The sequence below is a fragment of the Peromyscus californicus genome, unplaced genomic scaffold (genome assembly GCF_007827085.1).
Source record: "Peromyscus californicus insignis strain IS unplaced genomic scaffold, ASM782708v3 Scaffold_10__1_contigs__length_136768540, whole genome shotgun sequence".
In the NCBI taxonomy this organism is placed as follows: Eukaryota; Metazoa; Chordata; class Mammalia; order Rodentia; family Cricetidae; genus Peromyscus; species Peromyscus californicus.
In genome coordinates this window covers 118,918,053-118,935,467 of record NW_026294391.1, presented here as the reverse complement: position 1 = coordinate 118,935,467, position 17,415 = coordinate 118,918,053, and the positions used below count along the sequence as shown (strand labels likewise).

Sequence of the window (17,415 nt, the reverse complement as noted above, 5' to 3'; positions counted from 1 at the left end):
GTTAGATTCCTTATCAGCCCCACTCCACTCTGGAACCAGTAGGAAAACTGCTTAGACTATCAAGGCCCAAACTACACTTATAAGCCAATTAAACCCAAATCTCTAGACATACATCCTAGGCAGGGACACTTTGTTAAAAGCTCCCAAGGTACTTTTTATATGCAGCTGTTAGAATACTGAATTAGAGGACTTGAAGCAACAGTTTCTGTGAAATGTACTCTCAATCTCCTTTCTCATGATGTTATAAAAGAAAATCGAGTACCCAATGAGATTCCCTGTGAGATTTTAGAATCATTTTGTTATTATGAACTTGAACTACTCCGACCCGACCTTACAATGGTATAGTCTAAAAGAGAGTAAGAGGAGGAGCCCATATTAGAATCATATAGAAAAGACACCATAGTGAGGGGATGCAGCATCATGAAATGGCTTCAGTACAAGGCACATGTCCTACATCCCAAGTACTTGAAAGGCATTAATAAGGATAGAGTTTGGATCTGTTTGGTTAAAGAAAACTGGCTAGTGATGAGATAATCATTTTAAAAACTATAATACAGGCTAAAGTTGAAATTAGCTGTAGTGAACTGCTGAGAAATTCACCAAGGTTGTTCAGACTAGAGCAGAATTGTGGAGATGTGTGTATTGGCGTAATGTGGTACAGTGAAAAGAAAAGAGCCACCACACAAGGATACACTTGTGTTGAAGTACGGGAAGAATGGAATGACAAAATTAATCAGAGAGCTGAACCTGCCCCAGGTAAAGAATAGAAGGATTTTCATTGTAGAAAGAGAGACAAGGGTTTACTTAGAATGCTTATTCTCAACACTGGCAATACATTCAAGTCACCTGAGGAACTTTTAAAGCTACCAGTGCTCAGAGCTCAACCAGAAGAGTCTAGTTTAATTATTCTGGCATACAACCATGGGTATTTTAGTTTTAAAAGCCCCCCAGGTGGTTCAATGCTCAGCCACAGCTAAGAGAACACCTAGTTTATAATGTTTCCTACTACACTACAAAGCATAGACTACATGTAGACAGAGATACCAGGAAAAAAAAAATTGTTGGCATAGTGGCTCTTTGAATCTGAAAGCTTACCAGCATCAGCACCATCTACTTGAGCCCTTGGGGAAAATGCCAGTTTGGGGCTTCATTCCAAACCTTCATAGCTAGAAACAGTGAATAAGGCTCAGCTATCTTGTCCTTCAAAATGTGTGTGTGTGTATGGACACTTGCTATGGACTTAGGCCTCATAGGCGTTTATAGGAGGGGAATGCAAGAAGATACTGGCAGAAAACATGAAAGTAGTAGGATGGTGTCCACGTCTGTGATGGTATCATTTGGCCATACAACACTACTCAGTGTTATAAAATGGAATCTGCTTGGCTTATCTTGCCATATGTTCTCAAATGCTTTATTAAAACAGTATCAGGAATAAAGTGCATGCCATTCATATAGTACAGAGGACCACTAGAACTGCACTGGTGAAACTGTACTTTTAAAATTGACTCATTTCTCTCTTCAACAAGTAGATGCATACTTCCTGGACACATGGGCTCTTATATGAATGGAAGGCTCATCTTTCAGAAAGCTGCTTACATAAATCTAGACAAGGAGTTGTGCATGTAGCTGCATTGGTAGAATGTGTGCTGAGCATGCATGTAGACAGAGTTTGATTCCTAGATATGGTGGTACACCCCTCTAGCCCAGAACCAGGGAGGTGGTAACAAAAGGGTCAGGTTCTAGGTCATTCTCAGCCAAATAGGAAGTTCAAGGCTGGCATGGGCTGCATGAGGCCATGTCTCAAAAACAAGCAAACAAAAAGCATAAAGTCAGAGTGACTTTCCTCAGCCTCCATTTTTGACTTTTTCCAAGCTATGCTTAAACAAGTACTTTGATTGGCTGGGACTTGCTTTCTATTCACCAGAGACACCTAAAAGTTATCAGCAAATGTCAAGTAGTGTCAGTCAGTGGAGAAAACCTTTAATCTAGACTGAGAAAAGACCACACTGATGTGTAACATTGGGGGTTTCAACTGTACCAGTTCAGTAGAGACTTTCTGTTCCCTGATTGACAGGCATGGCCACCAATGCATCCTCCTCTTTATTTGGTTTAGACTGTGTGAATTCACTTCTATGAAGTAATGAGCACTTCTAGGATGCAGAGTATATCTGGTCACAAATGTGTTTCAGGGATTTGTGGTAGTTCTAAAGGGTCTTGTAGGCCAGAAAGTCTTTACCCATTGCCAATTCCAGTGATTTTTCAAGTAAGGTGACTTTGGATCCAATAGATGAGGGCATGCTGGTGACTTGGTGATATCTGAAGATATTTTTGGTTGTTATACTGGGGGAGTGCTCTTGGCATTTATAGGTAATGATCAGAACTGCTACTCAAAAATCCTTCAGTGCACAGGACAGCTCCCCTCAACATCAAATCATTAGGCCTCAAGTGTTAAAAAGAGAGAGAGAGAAAGAGAGAGAGAGAGAGAGAGAGAGAGAGAGAGAGAGAGAGAGAGAGAGACATCTCTCAAGCTTTTAAATAAGAAAATGGAGACTCAGAGAAGTAAAGTGGCACTCCAGATGTCACACAGAAAGTTGTAGAGTCCCTGGTTTTCAAACCACCAGACTATAATGCTCTGCAGTTCTATCTATCACAGACTGCATTTCCTCCCATGCAACTCCCATTGACTTTGTGTCTTGTGGGTACCAGGTTTAAGAGTTGCACTCTCAGCCATTTTGTATACCATCTAATACACACTTTCAAGGTAGCCATGAATATCCCTAGGCATATTTTATATATTAGAAATACTGTGTGCAAAGTGGTATAGTCCATTAAGAATATGAAGATGATCCCTATGGGGTTTGACTGAGAATGGCCCCAGTAGACTTATATGTTTGAATTCTTGGTCCCCAGTTAGTGGAACTGTTTGTAAGGATTAGAAAGTGTGTTCTCTTTGGAAGTATGTGTGTCAGTAGGGGTGGACTTTGAGGTAAAAAGAAATCCCACACCATCATCAGTTAGTTCTCTTTCTGCCTCGTAGTTGTGGATCAGATGTAAGCTCTCAGTTACTGCTACAACACCATGTCTGGCTGCTTGTTGCCATGCTGCCCACTATGATGGTCATGGGCTCTATCCCTCTGGAACTGTGAAACTGCAAATTAAATTGTTTGTTTTATAAGTTTCTTTGGTCATGGTGTTTTGTCATGGCAATATAAAGTAACAAAGACAATTCCCAAAGAGACTGAGACATGATTATTGCCCTCGGGAGCTTCGATTTAAGTTAAAAAGCAAAAGCATATATCTGTATGTGAGTAGCATGCTAACATTTCATCAAAAGCCTATGATAAGCCAAAAGTTATCTGTAAGATATCACAAGATTCTTCAAAAGTCAGGTGGAAATTAGGAGTTGGAAGAGTGGCTTGACCATTTACCTTAGTATTGATGGATGGCTCAATGAAAACAAGAACCCTTCATTTGGTTAATAAGAAATGTTTGAGTATGTTGTGACTACGGCAATGTTCTGGACTCCTCATATACAGTGGCAAATGAGACAATGTCCCTTATTCATGGACCTTGTGTTCTGTGAGAAAAACCAAGATAAGAGATCAATGGATATGAGATAAAATAATTACAGATCTTATCAGACTTACCTAAAGTTGCTAAAAAACATTTCTGAGATATTGCATTTCATAGGTCCGTAGAGTATACAGGAAGGCAATCAAAGGGAACAGAAAGAATAGCACTTAAGGCAGCAAAACCCAGTATTGGGACTAGTGGAATCTAGGGACTAGTAGAATCTACTGTTAGTACGAAGATGAGCATGTGTTGTAAATGAGAAGATGATGGCGGCTACCATGGTAGTAGTAGGTTCGCATTTCATTGTAAGACAAAAAGAGCAAAATAACCTGAAGATGGGATAGAGGCAAACATACTAGTTTTTGACTGGGAAATGGAGAAAATCACAAATGAAACCCTAAATGAAAATTTAGAAATAACAAAAAAGTTGTTCCTACTTTCAACAAATAAAATGAGTGTTAGCACTAACCCCTTCACTCACTGAATTTTCTAAGCTCCTAACATTTGAATCTACCAGCTTGACGATATCTGCTGTGGCAATAAAGCCTAAGCATCATGTACAGAGGAGTAGATAGTTAGCTGGGAGGCAAAATGGAGGTGTTGAGCTGACACATGCTGTGGTTATTTGTACTTTTCAACATGACAGGTGTTCAGCGACATGGAAGACTAATTGTGGTAATTACTCCATTTTCTCCTCACTGTCTTTCTGATTATGTGAGAATATTTGGTACTCACTGTATTTTGCCTTACTTCTGTGTATCATAATGGCTCTAAAGCATTTTCTTCTTGGAATCACTAATATATGCCTGATAACTTTGATTGGTAGTCCCTTTGCTGTATTCATTCCCCTTGCCCTGGTGATCTCAAATTTGCTTGGCTTTAAAATTGTGTATCATTAATTATGTTGAGTCATGTTTGTGAAGATTCAAAAGTAGAAAGAGACTCATGTTTGTGTACATTCAAAAGCAGAAAAATAACATCATTACAAATAATCGAAGGCTTATTGACTGACTGATTCTGGTTGAAGTCAGCAAATATTGAGAATTATAGTGGCCTGGTAAGAGGAGCAAGTCCCTTTTGTGGCACTGTCTAGTTTCTTAGGCTCTTTCTTGTTGCTTTCATGTCTTTGAATAAAGACAGAAAATTTCATGAGAGACAGTTGGAATATTTGGGGGTAAGAAACACTAATGGTCCTCATTGTTGGATAGGAATGCTTTTATGAAGTACTTTTTTGTTTGGGCCTGTTGGCTAACATTCCAGGATCCTGGCTTCTAGGCTAGGCTTTTCCAGTCCTTGACTGTGTAGATTTTATCGTAGTGTTTGTTATACTGCTGATACTTGGGTAGCTTTTCTTTGAGGCCAATGCTGTTGCTATTGGTACAATTTTCATAAGCTAAGAAATAGACTTCCCTATACATGAGGAAGATACATTATCAACTTCTTTAATTAAAATATATTTAAAAGATAAAGTCCATTGGAATTTTTAATTTTATGAGACAACAATTACATTCTATTATAGATTGGTGCTTTAGCTCTAGTTTGAAATGGGGGTGTTTCTGAATGATTTAGTCTCTGTCAGGTGTTTTTCTCTTACTGTGACTGCCTGCCCTTTGCCCTCTGCCCTGTCCTTGATCTTGGTAATAGCAGAGAAGGCTAGAGAAGAGTAGGGATTTTATAATGTTATTTAGCCCAGTACTTCTGCTGAGAAAACAAATCTAGGTCTAGTCTGGCCCACCCAAGGGTTGTCAATGTTGTTTTTTTTTTCTTGTTACGGGAACTAACTCTTCCATAGTGTACTCTTAATAAACAATCATTTTCATTACTACACTTCCTCTTGTTTTACTCTTGTTGCCTCTGTGTCTGAGTATGCCACCTGTCAGCATCTGTCTGTGAATGTGTGGATTTGTGTGTATGCATGTCTCTTCTCCAACTTTGGACTGCTCCTGTGGGAGTCTGAAGTCTTGAATGGGGGGCTTTGTGATCAAGGCTGGGGCACCAGCTATGTAGTTCACATTTTTACACAGGGGCCTATTCTTTGATAACTGTTAAAAAAAGAAAAAAGAAAAAGAAAGATAAACAGAGGTCAAGCTAAACCCTTGAAATGTCAGAAAGCTTTGTCTAAATCAAGTTTTACTATAACTCCAAGGTTGGATAAATCTATGGTTGGAATATGCAACAGTTTGTCCTCAGTCCTGTGGGACATCTTCATCTTCTGCTCCTGTCAAAGGCATAGCCACTCTCCCATTTGAGGAAGTCCAATAAACAAAAGAGGTTTGTGTTAAAATTCTATATTTTCATTGAAAATAGCCCCAAGTTCAGGGATTTTATAGACTCAAGTGAAGTATTGCTTATACAACAATGTCTGGTAAGAACAATCCAGATTACTTCTGGCTCATGGTCAACAGAGCACCGAGATCCTGTTAGAGTAACTATCTTTTCTTTTTTTATGTTTTGCCTGAATTGAGTGAAGTTTGAGGCATTGAGGAAAGACAGCCTGATACCCAGAGCAAAGCCATTAAGTCCCAGATGTTCACGATTTCCAAGGAAATGTTCTGCGCCTTTGGTTATTACTCAGATGGCTCCTGAAATGCTCTCATCTCGGCACCTTTTGCACTTGCTAAATTCAATTTGAGGAAAGACCCGGAGAGAGGGGGAATTTTGTGGAGAGTAATTAGCCTGCACTTTGGTGACCTTCATGCTTTTCCCATCATGATGAATTGCTGGTTAGCTCTTGTATCAGTCAGCAGGTTGCTTTTGCTAGAATTGTGTTATATGTTATAGATAACCAGTTTTATCGAATTAAACAATAATGATGGCAGTGTCCGACATTTTCTGGGAATTAATGAGCAGCTGGGAAAAGCTGATGGCTGGAGAGTCAGCCAAAGGCTATTAGCTTCAGTCCACCATTAATCTCCAGAAATGCCCATTTGTGACATCATTGTTGGTATTGAACAATGAAAATGTAAGGCAATTTACTGATATTCATTGTGTAGTCCCTAGTAATAAGCTCTCCTTATGTATTATCCAAAAGTCATGTTTTTCTTTTTTAGCCCCAATTGTCCCTTAATCTAAAAAAATGTTTTCTATATATCAGTTCCTAAAAATGGAATTTCTTGGTTTTTATATAATGGCTATTGTGTTTTTATGAGTTCCAATTTGGAGAGTTTTCTTTTAATATTTTGGATGGTAAAACCAGAATGTTTTTTCAGGTGTGATACTGGAATATGAGAATATGACTATCTGCTCATGGCAGGAAATGGTTGCAAACACTTTGAATAGCAGCTGTTGCTAGCAAACATGTGCACTCACCAACAAGATTCTAAGAAGTTATAGTAACACTGCTAGTAGATGAAGGGAACTCTCTGCCAGAAAAAGCTGTGATATGGTGTGTCTATACAATATTTTTGATTACTGCAGCTGAATGCTAGAGGAAAATTGAACTGAAATATTCACTACCTTCTTGCATAATTTAATAATATTTCTACATATAGGCTCATATAGGCTATCCACCAAGAACTTTTTCTGAAGCCTAAATGGAATTTTTTTAGTTGCATTGTTTTCCATACCGTTTCTCCCCTACATGAAGGAAAGTTCTTTAAGGCCACTGAAATCCCAGCCAATAAATTTTGAAATCTTTGCCAAACACAGAGCCTTTGGATATCATCTAAATTCAGCCATAAGTTGTTTATTTTGTACACCATGGGCATTATTCTCCCTGTAAGAAATGGGCTGGTGGGATCTATCAGTCCTTCTAAATGCATGTTAAGTGTATGCATTTGGGGGAGTAGAATGAGTCAGCACGCCATTAATCACAGCTTTGGAGGCACTGACTCACTCCTAGGGAAATGGAATGGCCTCATTGGGGAAGGGTGTGAAAGAAAAACTCCATTCTTGGGTCAGTTCCCTGTTTCTGCAAATGCAAATCAAATTTGCACCCACTTCAGTGGGTGGTTTTCAAACTAAAGAAAGTAGCTGTGGACCCTATAAAGGCACACATCCAGCTTTTCCAGGGAGAGACAGTAATGAGACAGAACCCTGCTTAAACACACAGGGAGCCTAGGAAAAAAACCAGAGCTCACAAGAGCCTAGTGGACATCTAAGGCCTAAATTTGTAAACCTGGCCCTATTCTTGCACAATTCCGCCAGTAGGTCTTTGATCCACTGTTAATTTTTGGGCACTCAGTAAAAGGCTCTCAACTTCATTAAAGCACTTTGAACATCTGAAGGATATTTACAAGGACTTGGGTTCTTTTTTGAAGTCAAAGCATAGAGAGCAACATGGAAGTCAGGCCCTTGTCAGGGTCAGATTGAGAAAGAAACATAAGAGATTATTGGTTGACATTGTGCTGTTTCATCTGTAAATACTTATATAGCCTCTTAAATTGAAATGTGAGCTCTATGCAGTATTTTTTAAAAATACAACATGCTTATCAACATGAAAATACTATACTATTGGTATAATTTACCACTATTAAAATATGATTGTACTAGCAAAGCAGATATAGATTATCTAGTAGCTAGTTTTTCCCAGGAGTTTTTTCAACCCCTTAAAATAAAACTATTAGATGTGTTATTAGAGTAAAATTATTAGATATTTTTCCTTAAAACTTTGTATAAAAATGTTGCTACATTAGTCTTCCCTGGGAGTAGGTTTGATTGAAGATGTTCACTACTTTCATGAAGCTCTAACTTGAGTTCATTTTGTTATGTGGTGACCACAGTTCTGGATGACGCCCCCCCTGGCACACAGGAATACATTATGTTACGGCAAGATTCCATCCAATCCGCGGAATTAAAGAAAAAAGAGTCCCCCTTTCGTGCTAAGTGTCACGAAATCTTCTGCTGCCCGCTGAAGCAAGTGCACCACAAAGAAAACACAGAACCCGAAGGTTTGTGCAAGACAGACGCGTGTTTTGCTTGTGTTCTCTCACTCTTCTCCCTCTCCCTCCCCACCCTTCTCTCCTGTTTTGGATTGTGCATTGCTGTCTGGTGTGCTGTGTATTGTTCAGTCCCTGTGACAGCTATAGGAGACCCCGGCTCATTGGTGTCTGTGTTATGCAGTGTCGGATGAGACACTGTATAATACAGTCATCTCAGTACAGCGTGCAGCATCCTGCTTCTTGCAGCTGAAACATTTTCAGTTGATGTCATGACACTATTTCATTTTGGCTGCCAAAGTTGCTTGCTCCTGTAACCAACACCTGCCCAAATCTGTTCCCCTCACCTTGCATTCCTGAAGCAGCAGCCAGCTGAGGAATGACACTTCTAAAAGGAAATAATAAGAAGATTGTTTCAAATTTTCTATCTATTCTCCACTCCATAAAGCTTCTGCATTGCTTTGGAAGAATGCTCATGGTCAACTTAGTTCGCTGATGCAGTCCCAGACTCCCCATGTAATGCACGTCCACTTGCACTTTGCCACAGTGAAATGCATGTCTCCAGGAAACAATGAGGAGTTTTTAATCTTTTTTCTTTTCAGTTCAATACAGGTTTGGAGAACTCAACTTGCTACTTATTTAAACTCATATTGATACGGTGTTCATTCTAGTCCATGTCACAAATCTATCTCTAACTTATTCCTCTGGTGAGAAAGAGTATCCATATTCCAACATTTTTGCATGTATCAAACAGGTTGATTTTTTAAATTACAAATGCAATGAGGTGATTTTATTGTTGTCAAATGTGCATTTCAACTTCCAAAATGACCTTTGCATATTGCAATTCATATGAGAGGCTCTTTTACAGTAAGAAATTCTCTTCTGGTCATTCATGATTGATGGAGCTTTCCAGTTTACAACTTTGGATGTGGCAGCAGTCATCTCAATGGCAGTTGGAGTATACTTTTTGCATAATCTCTTCATATATTCTGTAAGTGACTTTGTTCCTACATCAAGTTGCTCTTTTGCAACTTCATAAGAATCCTCATTACAGCCATGTTTCTGATGTGGAAAACAATGACACCTGGTTTTGTTTAAAGTTTGGCATATAAGAGAATGACTCATAGTAAGCTATAGTTCCCAGTTTTGAAAGCAAAATTTTTCACCTCAAAATGTCCCTTTCTTTCTTCCAAACAGAATTGTAAGTGTTCATAGGCAGAAAATGAAAAGTCTCTATCTATGTTCAGGTCTATTTTTGCAATGGAATAAAACACTTGCATTTGTTTTCTACCAATACTTTTGCTAATAGTAAACCATCTACTTTGGCTGCAAGTCAATGACTAGTCACCTGCAGGTATAAATGATGACCCTTTCCAATGGGTAAAATCCTTCTCATTGTGCTTCAGTTGAGAAGAAATTAACTTGATTTTAATGTTCCTGAAACAAGAATTTTAACCAATGATAATTATTTTATTATCTACAGTATGTTCCAGTATGTTCTGCTTTCTTTTCTGTCATGCTGCATATGTGTGGATATATATATATATATATATATATATATATATATATATATATATATATATATATATATATATATATATGTATATACCCACAGTGCCACAGTGACATTTGTATATTGGTAAGCAGACTGAATATGTTGGTTTGGGTAACAAAATGTTGTTAAAGAACTTACTGGTTAAGTTCAGTAAGGATTTGGTTAGAAACTTCAAATTTCTTGACAATATTTTGATTAAGTAAATAGTCCAATCAATGTAAGGCCTCTAAATTATTGTTGCATATATTTTGACAGGATCTGTTAATTTTCAAGCACCATCTGGAGTGCATTGTGCATACTGTCATGAATGTTTTCAGATGTGGGTTATTAAAAAACGGGTAGCCATTAGACTCTCTACGAGGGATGAATAGTTTTTAATCTGTCATTTCAGACCCATAGATTCAGTGGTTGTCAATATGTTAAATTTTACTGTTATCTTCTCACCTGTAATGTTTTGAAGATTACCACTGTCTTCTTTCAGATGATCGATTGTCCTCCTGGCAGACACTTTAACATAGCAGAACTAACACTTCCTTTCTTATTCCTAATAATCATTTATCAATAGTATTAGATTCATCAGAAGCTTTCTTTGGAGACATTTTAACACTATTTAAAACCATACTTTACCCTTTCAAACAAGGAAGGATTCCTATGCTATTGGTGAACATAGACAAGTGAATCAAAACATTTTATCCCTATACAGATGCATAGCATCCCAAGTACCTTAGATGGCGGCAAACCTAAAATGTTGTGGATAGACCTTGGAATAACATGCTTGCTTTCATGTAGGAAATGGGAGCTTGTCATTTCCAGGAGGTGAAATATCTATTGATTTGGAAGTGTTCAGTGGCCAGTTTGGCAACCTGGAAAATATTTGCAAGACTGATTTTTCAATCCTATAAGGTATAGTTTCTAGTTCTGCCTCAAAGTTGTTACATTTTGCAATAATTACTAGAAATAAAATGCTTCTTTATTTCAAATGGATATTAGAGATAAACTGTGTGGCTACATGAAAACATTTTATTGTCATGTGATTCACAGTCACTATATACTAGCATCAGACTTTAATTGATATTGGATGTGGATTCCTACAATTTCAAAGCAAGAACAAACAATGGACAATATATCCATTGTTTGGATGTCCATATAATGTTTGAAACCATAAACTAAATAATTAAAAAAACACTAAGACTTGGAAGAAACTAAAAATTTGAATAATAGCAAAACGTCTGTGTATATTATGCAAAAGTTGCTTTTCTCTTAATGGATTGACAAAAATAACCCGTTTATATATATTTTTATGTGTTTTTCTTTTGTAAGGTTTTGGTGCTTCTTTTGGCTGCCAATGGTTTTGAAGGGCCAGGCTATTTCCATTGTTTATGACCACTTGAGATTTGATATAAATAGCATAGTTAATATTGCTCACAGTCATCTATCTTCCAAAGACATTTTTGGATTATGCTCAAGGCCTTCAGATTCCATGCAAAAAGTTCTTAGAAATATCTCAACTGTTTTGTTGTTTTTTTTTTGACACACTAAAGCCAATTATAGTTTGCTAAAAGTAAGTTTATATTAATGAGCAGCCAATTTCAAAACAAAATTTAAATCTGTTCCAAATTCTTGAGTTTCTATGATGTGATTATTTCTATATAATCCACTTATGATATAAGCGAGCACTTATACATGCACTGGAATTTGGCTGAAGAAGAATATATGAATATCTAAGAGTCTAATTTGGCCCACTACCAGCAATGTTCTTTGTTAGAAGAAAGCTGCTGCATGGAGAGTGGAGATCATTACCAACATATTTTTCTTGTGGTTCCAGGAGCCTTTTGGCAAGAGAAAGTATAATCTTCATAGCTTTGTTCCTTTATTCACTTTCTCTTTCTATGCCATGAGTGCCAAAATGAAACCACTGATTTAGTACAACTTCTGGAAACTGATCTATTTTCAGCATAGCTTCTACTTCCTAAATGCTACTCACTGGTCTTTTCTTAATGTTTGAAGATTGTTAAAAAGAGAGTCACAGCCAAGATACCTAAGCTTGCAAGTGGATAATGCTCAAGATCCAGAGAGATAAACAGATCGTGGATTTCCAGTGTTTGGTTTTACAAGTGAAAATTTTTATTTTAATAGTAATTTTGGAGGTTAATGTGATATAAAAATAGCATCAAGCTTGGTGATCTGTCAGTATCTTGTAATCAGACACTTGGATTCTGGTCTGAATATTGTTTTGTATTCATGTATGAATGTGGGTGTGTATACACATACATTCCTATCCCTTGGGGCATCTCTAAAGTTTTCATTCCTACAAGTATCTTCAGGGAATAAAATATGTCCTAGAGCTTGGTGATAATATACCATACCTTTAACCAGCAAAGTGAAAGCAAAATTTTATGCTAAATGCTTAAGAGGTTGTGTTTATAACCATAACAATGGTGTTATTCTGACTCTTGCCTTGGTTTCTCTACCTCAGAACAAGCACATGTCACCATGAACATCAGTCTTGCCTAGCTATTAAGAGAGGGACAAAGGTAGGAGAATATGAAGCAGCATGGTTGTAAAAATATAGGGTTTTCTTTTTTTCATTTTTTAAAAAAATTTATTGTTTGCTCTTGTTGTGATTTTTCATTTTAATACAAATTTCCCTTTTGGAAAACAAGTTTAGTGGTGATTTGAATTACTAGACAGTTTGATAAAAACCAAACTACTATTATTAAATCCTATTAAATCCCTTTGTTACTAAGTTACAATTGAATAACCACCTCTGATACTGAATACCTGAAAAGGTCTTTTAGGAAAGATGCTTTTGTGTGTCCACTTGAGGATAACAATTGAGAAGAAATTCCTTTTCTATTAAAAACTGGGATTGTGTGTTTAGATGATGATGTAAATATAAACATTTTATGCTTAACCTTTTTATTACAGAGCAAGTGTGACTTATGTTCCCCCGCCTTTCCTTTCTGATCTCAAGAATAACTAAAGGACACCAGAAAACTTTCTACACTCATTGAAGCAATTGGCAGCTTAACTGCTGTTTCTCAGGAATGATAAAGATATTGGTCAGCATAAAAGTTGGAAATCAGAAGGCCTTGCTGATAAGCAATGAGCAAAGCATATCCTTTCCCCACCGTGTAGCCAGATGTGTTTCTTGTGGTTGCATGGCAATTATTTCCTAGAAGACCACTTGTTTCCTAATAAGCCTAGGAAGCAATCTATGGAGCTGAAATACAATCCCCCTTCTTTCTTATTTCTTCACCTTTTATGAAATTAAGTAAGAATTTGGGCAGAGCTTTTCTCTCTCTGAAAAACTCATGATCTAATCAAGGAAGTATACTTAGCAGCCAATAATTAAATTTCAGGAGACAATGAGCATTTATTATTATTCTTTTATTGAATATATGCATCCTAATCCCATCTCCAGGCTGGCTTGTACAGTAGAAACCGATAAACTTACTTTCTTTGAAAATATGATTCACTTTTTAAAGCAGCAGACCTCCTACCACATTGAGTTTTATGTATTCCTATTGTAGTGGCAATTTTTCCCCTTGTTGAGGTTTTCTTAGTTAATATTACAATGAGAGGTTTCTGCTGGGTGAATTTAACTCTGATAATCCATTTCATATGTTTAATATGACTGTTGTGGGAAAGTGACCTGGAGTTCCACTGGGTAATAATAGTGATTTTTACTAAAATAAAAAAGGCCAAAGTCAAAATCCAAGTATCATATATGAAAAATATGGAAAACATCCAATCATATTGGCACTCATGTTGCCAGCATTCTCTGTGGCTATGATATCTCATCAACTCTTCTTTTTTCCATATCCAGTTGATAAGCCACTTAAGAAAACATGTCCTTCTGACCCAGCTTGTTGGGACCCAGCTCAATCATGTCCCATGCCCATAAAAGCCTGCATGACATTTTGCTCATGTCCCCAATTAAGGTCAACTATAATGTTTAGACATTTTTCTTTACTGAAGAAGTGTTACTAGAATGTGCTCCCTCTGATCTGATGCCTAGCTTGTCTTTTATTACTTGCAGTGCTGGGAAATGACATCCAGGGCCATTTGCATGATAGGCAGATAACCCTACCACTGAGCCATGATCCAAACCCTCATTATTTTGTTTTACATGACCACATGTTGGTTTTGTTGATCAGATCAATGCTTTCCAGTTACATTTCTTAAATTGTTGATCATGTCAGATACTATCATATAAAGATAAATTCTACAGCAAAATATATGTTTTGTAAATTATATACCACTCCTAGAGAGTGATAATGTACATAGCTCCATTTAAGGTTTTGAGAAGTTGCTGATTTGAAGCTATCTTACTTAATTCACTTCGATATTAGAGGTCATCTTGTAGCTACTACAATTGTCTTACTCCTGACCTCTATTAACAACCCACAAAACTCACCCTGGGAAAAGTTCTGTTGGCTCTACTAAGTAGTGCATTCCTATCAGACCAAGCCTTTGATAAGAAACCCATTTAAAAAGTAATAATTGCTGACCCCTTCCTAGAAGGCTCTCACCTACTCCAAGTGCTGTGTGTGTATCAGTCTGGGAATGTAATTGTTTGTTTCTAGTGCATGACTAGATAAGCAACTTGTGCTAGACTGGAAATAATGTACTGATCCCTTAGTCAAGAAAGGATTTCTACCTCCCTATGTGAAAGAATATCAACTGAACTAAATAAAAACGTGCTTGGTAGCAGGGCAGTGGTGGTGGCACATGCCTTTAATCCCAGCACTTGGGAGGCAGAGGCAGGCGAATCTTTGTGATTTTGAGGCCAGCCTGGTCTACAGAGTGAGATCCAGGAAAGGCACAAAGCTACACAGAGAAACCCTGTCTCTAAAAACCAAAAAACAAACAAACAAACAAAAAAACAACCAAACAAACAAAAAATGTGCTTGGTATCATAGTTCACAGGCCAACCTAGAACTGATGAATGCTTTTGCATAATGACTGCTTTAGCATAGCCATCCTCAACTTTTTTAAAACATATTTTTATTTTATAATTAATTTAATTTTACATATCAGCAACAGATTCCCCTGTCCTCCCTCCTCCCATCCCCCAGCCTTCCTCCCCCAATCCTCCCCCCATTCCCACCTCCTCCAAGGCAAGGTCTCCCCGGGGGAGTCAGCCCAGCCTGGTAGATTCAGTTGAGGCAGGTCCAGTCCCCTCCTCCCTACACCAAGGCTGAGCAAAGTGTCTCAGCATATTCCCTAGGTTCCAAAAAGCCAGCTCATGTACCAAGGACAGATCCCATCCTCAACTTTAACTTCACAGTGGAGTCACTTGAGGACCTTTTAAATAATATTGATGCTTGAGTTCAGCATCAGACCCAAAACCAACCAACCGGCAACAATGATGCAGGAACTCTTGTGGTGGAATTACTTTAGAGAATAACTCCCAAGATGACTGCAATGTTCTAACAGAGCTGGAATCAGTGCACTAGAAAAAAAATCACATTGTCAGAAAACTTGGTATTTGGTGGCAGCTACCAGTTCAGAAATTTTATCGTGTCAATTACATGGGCATCTTCAGGAGGTGCCCTGTGGTTAGAGGTCACAGTTGGGCAGGCAGTCCTTCTATGTTGATCTTAAGATGTTGGAGACATAGAAGATATCCACAGTCTCCAACACACACACAGACACACACACACACACACACACACACACACACACACACACACACACACACACACACACACTTTAAAATTTTCTTGTCTCTTTCCTCTACCATTCTGTGCTTTTATAAAACTAACCAAGCTTTTCCATAGGAGTGTGATAATCTGCCACCTTGTGACCAACATCTTTTTTACAAGCAACTGTAGCACATGTTCTTGTTTCAAAGTATAATTAATAGAGCTTTTAAATGTAGGCAGAAGAGCTTTTTCCTGACACATGTGTGAATGTACTTAAGGTAGAAGATGGTGAAGTAACAAGAGATGTTTGAAGATGCAATAAAAGTACTGCTACTTCTTTTCTATTGTCCTGGAGCAAAATGGTAAATAAAGCTCTACTCAAGATACTTGTGACCCCAGGTGTCAGTCCCTGAACTATTCCAGAGGCTGTCATTATTGAGACATTGCCTTCTTAACACACAGACATAATCAGCTTCTGTGACTTAAAATCATCACAGCAGCATGTTTCTGAAAACTGATTCTGATGTGATTGGGAGGCTTTAGTTGCATCCCTGTTTATAAGTCATTCTGAGTATTCGAAATGCTATGCATTCAGGTATTCATTTGTTATATGCTACAACATTTCTCAGTGTGCTTAAGAATAAGCAGCTTAAATAATGCCTAGGGGAAAGTGTTGAACAAGAGACCTTACGTTCTGTATTTTATCAGCACTTACCCTTGTCTTGCCTCACAGCCAAAATCCACACTCACTTCAACACATAAAAGTCACATGTCCACTTCCACCCAGGTGTTAGCAGATATCTATTTATGAGACCTAGCTATTTTAAGATATATATTCTCAGAACAGTTCCAAGTTTAACTCGGTCAATGTATTTTCCCTTCTACTGTGTTCTGAGTTATTATTTAGTCACTATGATGGGGTAAGCTGCTCAGTTACTGACCACTTAGTGATCACCTTAGATCAGTGGACATTCTACCCCAAAGTCATGTTTTGTACGAAATCATATGGTGACCTAAGTCCTTGTGTGATGAAACAGTGAGGAGTAACTTAAGTCCTGCCAAGCTGCTTATATCACTGTCAATTTAGTAGTCCTTGTGACTTTCACAAGGACTGGAATTACACACAGTAGTCCATTTTTTCCCTGAAACATGAAGAAAGAAGAACTATAGCTGGAGTTATCTCCAGTCTCACTCGGGCCCAAGTTGCTCAGACCCAAGTAAACACACAGAGACTTATATTACTTATAAACTGTATGGCCATGACAGCCTTCCTACTATCTAGTTCTTATATCTTAAATTAAGGCATTTCTATAAATCTGTACCTCGCCAGGTGGCTCATGGCTTACCAGTATCTTTACATTTTACTTCTCATGGCAGCAGCTTGCAGTGTCTCCTGACTCAGCCTTCCACTTCCCAGAATTCTCCTCTCTGCTTATTCTGCCTACACTATACATCCTGCCTGGCTACTGGCCTATCAGCGTTCTATTTATCAATCAATCAGAGCAACACATTTCACAGCATACAGAAAGACATCCCCAGCAAGGAACCAGATATTTCTTTGATGTATTCTTGACAGGATGTTCTATATTATCCTTCAGGTAGGGATAGATGGTCACCTATCTTTTCTGTGCTGGTAACTTCAGGTTTATTTTTGCTGATGTTCCCAATCATCCAAAGATAGGCATCATTAGTCTTGGAGGGCATGATGTGGAAGCTGAAATGCAAATATGTATAACAACTTGTTTACATTGTCACACAG

General features: G+C 37.9%; 1 protein-coding gene across 2 annotated transcripts in view; it reads left to right on the top strand.

Moving 5' to 3' along the window:
* Fgf13 (fibroblast growth factor 13) overlaps window positions 1–17,415 on the top strand; it is a 533,597-nt gene that overhangs the window by 303,155 nt on the left and 213,027 nt on the right. The window contains exon 2 of one of the 2 annotated variants that reach the window (XM_052739895.1): window positions 8,295–8,462. The exons of the other annotated variant lie outside the window; for it this stretch is intronic. Within the exon in view, the coding sequence (XP_052595855.1) occupies window positions 8,295–8,462 (168 nt within the window). The remainder of the gene's footprint in view (window positions 1–8,294; window positions 8,463–17,415) is intronic. 2 annotated transcript variants of the gene reach the window in all.